Source organism: Carlito syrichta, unplaced genomic scaffold, assembly GCF_000164805.1.
Source record: "Carlito syrichta isolate Samal-C Ts95f unplaced genomic scaffold, Tarsius_syrichta-2.0.1 Scaffold79789, whole genome shotgun sequence".
NCBI lineage: Eukaryota > Metazoa > Chordata > Mammalia > Primates > Tarsiidae > Carlito > Carlito syrichta.
The window spans coordinates 15,302-22,330 of record NW_007023885.1 but is presented as its reverse complement, the minus strand read 5'-3'; the positions used below and the strand labels follow the sequence as shown (position 1 = coordinate 22,330).

The 7,029-nt window shown below is 46.3% G+C and overlaps 1 protein-coding gene across 2 annotated transcripts in view; it reads left to right on the top strand.

The window, feature by feature from the left end:
• PSMC4 (proteasome 26S subunit, ATPase 4) overlaps positions 1-6,786 on the top strand; it is an 11,236-nt gene extending 4,450 nt beyond the window's left edge. For both annotated transcript variants that reach the window (XM_021710722.1, XM_008054750.1), the window contains exons 7-11: positions 5,461-5,628; positions 5,714-5,790; positions 5,911-6,079; positions 6,287-6,342; positions 6,534-6,786. In XM_021710722.1, coding sequence (XP_021566397.1) covers positions 5,461-5,628; positions 5,714-5,790; positions 5,911-6,079; positions 6,287-6,342; positions 6,534-6,647 — 584 coding nt within the window. In that variant the 3' untranslated portion in view covers positions 6,648-6,786. The remainder of the gene's footprint in view (positions 1-5,460; positions 5,629-5,713; positions 5,791-5,910; positions 6,080-6,286; positions 6,343-6,533) is intronic.
• Positions 6,787-7,029: the final 243 nt, after the last annotated feature.

Genomic DNA, 7,029 nt, shown 5'->3' with positions numbered 1-7,029 from the left:
GAGACAGTTTTGCTTTGTTATCCAGATTGGAGTGGAGTGCAGTTGCACAATCATAGCTCACTGCAGCCTTGAACTCTTGAGCTCAAGTGATCTTCCCTCCTCAGCCTTCTGAGTATCTGGGACTATAGGTACATACCATCACATCAGGCTAATTTTTTAAATAATTTTTTCATAGTGACAGGGTCTCACTATGTTGCCCAGACTGGTCTTGAACTCTTGGTCTCAAATGATCCTCCTGTCTTGGCCTCCCAAAGTGCTGGAATTACAGGCATGAGCCACTCTTCTCAGCCTAAATGTATTATTGTAGGTGCTGGACAAAAATGTCTGAAAGTGATTGAATAACTATTTGTTTTGATTTTAAAGCCTTCAAATCTTAAGCATGTCTTCAAATCTTAGCACATATGAGCCAGGGAGCAGAAAATGCAGTGGTTAAGCAGTGTGTTTTCTGGACCAGACTCCCTGGGTTTGCAATCTGACTCATTCCCCAACTACTTATATGATTCTCAGTAAGTTAACCTCTCTGTGACTCAGTTTTCTTGATTGTCAAATGGAGACAATCATAGTACCTGCTTTTCTGGGGTGTTTAGAAGAGTAAATCAATACAAAGCATCTAGAACCATACTTGGCATATTGGAAGTGGGCAGTGATGTTAGCCATTGCCATTGTTATTTATTTGCTTAGTACTTTATTAAACTTATACTCTATTCCATGCCTTGTGCTGGGATGCAAAGATGAAAATCAGACATGTCCCCTGCCTTGGCTGGGGAAAAAGAGAAATAAATACTCTTCAGTGATTGTTTATTGAGTCATTCAGTGATTGTTTATTGAGCACCCACTGTGTGCCCGAATGCGTTGTAGGTGCTGCAGGTCCAGCAGTGAACAAAACAAAGTTCCCATTCCTCATGGAGATGATGTCTTAGTTGGGAAAGCACTCAAACTGATAAACAAGTGATAGATTATATGTTACAAAGTGCTGAATATGTGAAGATAACAACTGCCAGAGATGGGGGGCGGTCAGGGAAGACTTTTCTGAGGTGACATTTACATAAAGACCTAACCACTTGAGGGAGTAAGTCATATGGATGTCTGGAGGAAGCAGTGTACCAACCCAAGGGACTACCTGGTACAGAGGCCTTGAGTGAGCTTGGTGTAGCGAGCAGGTGCAGCGAGGAGCAGCGAGGAACCCTGTGTGGCCAAAGCCGAGGAGCTGAGTGGTTGGAAGTGAGGTCTAGGAGGGGATCGTCTGCAGAGAAGCAGGGAGGACAGTGGGGTGTCCCTGGGGTTTGTGTTGATCCATCCTGCCTGGGCCTCAGGCAGGGCCTCCCACAGGAAGTGAGGTGTGAGGAGGAGTTTATCAGGCACACAGATGGGGAGAGGGCATTCAAGACAGGAACTAGCACGTGCAAAGGCCCAGAGGTGGGAAAGAACTCATTTAGGGAGTCATGAGTAAACTGTAAGCACCACTAGGGCAGGGACCTTGTGCGTTTGTTCTTTCCTGTTTCTGGGGCACAGCCCAGTAGCAACTGTGGTGGATGCTCAGAGAATGTTTGATGAATGGCTGGCTCAAGTAGGGGCTCTGCACAGCAAGGCCCACAAGGTGAGGGTGAAGGGAGCGTGAAAGGCCTGAATGCAACTAGTCTGAAAGAAATCTAACAGCCAGTTATAAGAGTTGGATCTGGGGCAGGTCATGGTAGCCTTTGCAGAGTTCTTGGGGATGAATTAGAGAGAAGGTGGACTCAAGGGGTAGCTGTGACGGGATTTACTCATTGACTAGACAGGGCTGGCAAGAAGGAGTGGTCAAGAGCAAATCCCAGTTCCTGGCTTGGGCAACCGTGTGACCTTTGCAGGATTGAGGATCAGCAGAGTGGAGCTGGGAGTGATGGATTCGATTTGGGACATACTGAGCTTAGTTACCAGGAAACATTCAGCTGAAAACATGGAAAGAGTTACATATACGGTCCCACTGTTGTTTGGGCCACGGATGAAGATTTGGAAATCATCAGGGTATACATCATTGTTGAGTCACTCTTGTGCGATGTAACCAGAATTTTTGAAAAATGAAATTAAGGTAGATAATAATAGTAATGGCAAGTAAAAGTCAGGATGCCAGACACCTGGAGTGTTCAGCTCTTTTCAAGAAGTGCATATGCATTTCATTACTTCAGCCAAACTGAATATAGATGGAGCATCCATGTGAGTCAGGCTTCTAGTCACTGAAGATACAGTAGCAAACAAGTCTTCATTTATGAAATTTACATTCTACTGGAGAGGAGAGAGAAAGCCACAGCTCGAGGGGATAGATATTGAAAGATTGCTGTTTTTTGAAGATAGGAGAGATTTTAGTACATTATAACTGTGTCAAGAAGGATCTAGTAAAGTAGAAGATGTAAGAAATAGAGGAGGTTAGCCGGGCTCGGTGGCTCAACCTGTAATCCCTCACTTTGGGAGGCTGAGGTGAGTGGATTGCCTGAGCCTGTGGTTTCGAGACCTGCCTAGGCAACTTGGGGAGACTTCATCTCTATAATAAATAAATAAATAAATAAATTAGCTGGGCGTGGTAGCGCGCACCTGTAGTTCCAGCTACTTGGAAGGCTGAGGTGGAAGGATCGCTGGAGCCCAGCAGGTCGAGGTTGCAGTGGCCGGGAGTGCACTCCAACTCAAAAAAAAAAAAAAAAAAAGAAATAGGGGAGGTGAAAGACAGAAAGAGATCCTGGGGGAGGTGGGAGTTAGAGCTTAGATGGAAGAGAGGAAAATGGTGAGTGCACATACTTTGTTGGCAAGGAGGACCAGAAGCCAAACAGTTCCCATGTGAGGATTTGATTATCTCTTTGGGGTGACATAGCTGAGGTCATCCCACAGCAAAGAGAAGATGAGCTAGGTGAAGTGCTGAAGGACAGTGGAAAGGGTTTGAAGTAACTGCTGTGGAAAATAGAAGAAAGATCTGACGAGGGAGACACAGGATCATTCCTAGGCAGTGCTGAGGGCCCAGGTGATGCTGGAGATAGGAATTTGTGGTGGTGCCTGCCTGTCTTGTTGTCTGGTGTTTCTGGTATCTAGCAGCCTTCATGTAGGTATTTGTGTGCAGTGGTGATGGTAATAGACACCTTTAATGATTAATAAAAGGAGTGGCTCTTAGCACGTTTAATCGCCAAAGTCCCCAGTAAAGTAGTTACCTTTGTTATCTCCATTTTACACATAAGGAAACATGAAAGTGGTGCCGTGTTTCTTTGTAAACCCTGGCCTCCTCCTCAATCTGGGGAAGGTGGATCCCCCTTTTCTTTCTCTCTTTAATCTACTTTCTAAATAAACCGTATTTTCCAATCTAAAAAAAAAAGAAAAAGAAAAAAACGTGAAGGTTAAGTAACTTGTCCAAAGTCACTAGCTCATAATCAGTAGTGCTGATACTTAATCTCAAGCTGTCTGACCCCAGACCTCAAGCTCTTAACCAGTCTATTGATGCCTTGACTTCAGGGAGACCCCAGAGCAGGGTTTTGTTATGCATGTGTTCAAAAGAAAAGAAAAAAAAAAAACATTGCAAAGGATAATTTGAGGGTCTAGGCAAGAGGTTGATTGACCATTTAAGAAGGAAATAATGAGGCCATAAAGCTTGTATTGTGTTTAGGATTCAGGAAACCTGCCGCTTTAAAAAACTTATATTTTTGGCTTTTTATTTAAACATTTTCTGGACCAGGCAGGGTGGCTCATGCCTATAATCCTAGCATTTTGGGAGGCTGAGAACAGGATTGCATAAGCCTAGGCATTAGAGACTAACCTGGGCAACATAGCAAGACCTAGTCTCTACCAAAAAAATCCTAAAATAATAGCCAGACTCAGTGGTGTGTGCCTGTGTTCCTAGCTACTTGGGAGGCTGAGGTGGAAGGATCACCTGAGCACAGGAGTTTGAGGCTATAGTGAGCCATGATCATGCCACTGCACTCCAGCCTTGGTGACAGAGTAAGACCCTGAAAAAAAGTTTACTGAAAATAATTTTAGAGAAAATTACTTAAGAGAATCCCTGTGTACCCTTTCTCCAGATTCCCCAATGTTATTCTCTTATACAACCACAGTACAATTATAAAACCAGGACATGAACACTAGTATGATACTATGAACTAAAGTGTAGACCTCCTTTGAATTTCACCAGTTTTCCACAAGTGTCCTTGTTTTGCTTCAAGTTCCAATCCTGTGAAGACATACTTTGTTGAGTGGAAATGGAAACTGAGGGACTCTGGCTTCTTTTTTCTGAGTGAATGGGGTGGTTTTTCTCTGGCTGTGGGAGGGAGGAAAGAGGGTACAAAAGGGATGGAACAATGGGAAAAGCTGCTGACTAGGGTTGAGTCGTATGACTGTGGAGAGAGATTACGGTCCAAGCTGAGATGGGAATTCATCTATTTGTTACTGTGGCAATTAGCACAGCTTACTAAGAGTGAATAACTGAAGCTGGAACCCATTCCAGGGTAGATGGAAGGAGCAGAAGAGTCCAGAGTGGGCTGAGAGCTTGGGAGGACAAGGAAGGCAGGAACAGGACAGGGGACTGTGGCAATTGAGTTAGGAAGGGCCGGCAGACAGGTCAGATGAGGCAGTTCCAGAGATGGGGTTCACATGCAAGTGGTTGGACACCTGCAGAGCAGCCAAGTAAATGTGTGGCCACAGCAAGGTGGTCGGATGTGTTCAGGGCAGGAAAAGTGAGAAACCTTGTCAGGATGTCAAATGAGCCCCCATGTGATGCAGGTTCTAGGAAACAGGGACAGGTGTAAAGTCTGGATCTTGGGGAGTGAATGGGGCAGGGCTCTGGCCTTGCACAGTTCCTAGTCCATGACACAAATCCACTGGCCTACATATATGGACTGTGTGTCTCTTCTCTGTGGTGCCTGGAAGGAAAGTCTTGGGAGTTTGCTGTACACAGCACAAAGCCACTTCCAGTCATTAGGAAAAAAGTTAAACTTTAAGAAACAAGTCCAAAGGAAGGGCCCAGAACAAGTCTCGGTTATCAGTTGTGTCAGATGTGCCTGTAGTCCCTAACTCTTTTAGGAAACTAAAAAATGGCCCCGTATAGCAAAAAGGAACTCAGAGTTTCTGGTGAGGCAGTGTGATGGCTTAGTATATGGGCACCATATCTGTTTTCTTACTGAGTTTATAAGCATTCCAGAAATTCCATTTTTTGGTTTTTGTTTTAGTATTTGACATCTTGATTTTTAAATGCTATGCCAAAAAATGACTTATCTGTGATCAGGATTCATGATTCATAATTTACGCTGCTGGTTTGCTATAGGGTACAGGCAGATGGCTATTCCTCAGCACTGGGTCTGGGACTCAGCCTTGCGCATGCAAGAGTGACCCAGCCACTAGAGTGGGTGTCCAAGGAAAAGGATGCTGTCAGGGGAGTCCTAGTTTCAGTTAAAGCAGAGTGGGCCTCACAGGAGGCTCATCCCCATCTAATGCTTATCATCCTGCCATCAGCTGCATTTATCCGGGTCGTGGGCTCAGAGTTTGTACAGAAGTACCTGGGTGAGGGCCCCCGCATGGTCCGGGATGTGTTCCGCTTGGCCAAGGAGAACGCACCTGCCATCATCTTCATAGACGAGATTGATGCCATCGCCACCAAGAGATTTGATGCCCAGACAGGGGGTGAGTGATACCTAATCAGGGTCTGGGGTCTCGGGCAGGCTTGTCATAGGGATGCCCTGGACTGACCATGTTGTACATGCTCTAGCCGACAGGGAGGTGCAGAGAATCCTGCTGGAGCTACTGAATCAAATGGATGGATTTGACCAGAACGTCAATGTCAAGGTCAGGGTTCAGGATGGGCAATGGGAGGTGAAGGAACTGGGGAAAGGTCGGGGGTGGGTATCATGATGGGAATGCAGTGGAGGGTGGGCGAGGTCTGAGCCTGCCTGTTCCCAATGCCAGGTGATCATGGCCACGAACAGAGCAGACACCCTGGATCCAGCCCTGCTGCGGCCAGGACGCCTGGACCGTAAAATTGAGTTTCCACTCCCTGACCGCCGACAGAAGAGATTGATTTTCTCCACGATCACCAGCAAGATGAACCTCTCTGAGGAAGTCGACTTGGAAGACTGTATCCTGCCCTAGGACTGATGGAGGGGCCGTGGTTGGGAGTGGGGACTGGATCTTCATCTCCACCTCTGTCGTCACCATGACCCAGATTGTGCAGGTGGGAACCAAGGTCCAGGGAGAAGGGTGGTGACCAAGATGGCCAAGGATGGCTTCCAGTGCTAGGCATTCACTCTATCATGCAGGGAATGGTTTCCTTAACTTACTGCAGATGTGGCCCGGCCAGATAAGATTTCAGGAGCTGATATCAACTCCATCTGTCAGGAGGTAAATGATGGTTTTTCTCTGGATCTGGGCAGGGGGTGTGTGAAGACCTTTCCTCTTCTCTAGACTACTCCACTGCAATCCTTCTGTCCCCTTGTTGCCTCCCTGGGTCTTGGGCCCTGTCTTTCTTAAACTCTACCATCACTCGGAGTGGGGAGTATAGGGAGTCCATTTTAACAATCATCTTTCAACAGAGTGGAATGTTGGCCGTCCGTGAGAACCGCTACATCGTCCTGGCCAAGGACTTCGAGAAAGCATACAAGACTGTCATCAAGAAGGATGAGCAGGAGCATGAGTTTTACAAATGACCTCCTCCCTCCTCCCACACTACTCAGGGGCTGGAGATTCCCTCACCTCCCCAGGTGCTTCTTTCCCCAAGCGTAGTTTTGTTTTCTCTTTATCCAGGAATGATTTATTCAATAAATAGGTATGGCTGAATCCATTTAATTTCTTCTTAGAAACTCCTTTGGAAAGTCTGGACTTTGAATAGAATCCTCTGGGTTCCTCCTGATCTCCTGGTAGATGAGTGGATGAGGTGAATGACCTGGGTTGCACCTTGAGAGAGAACCAAACAATTCAAATCCAATGACTCAAGAAATGTGGGGAAAGAAAAGGAGAGTGAACCAAGACAGCAGCCCTGACCCATAGAATAGAGCCTCCATGCATCTGCCTACCCCCGTTTTCCACAGG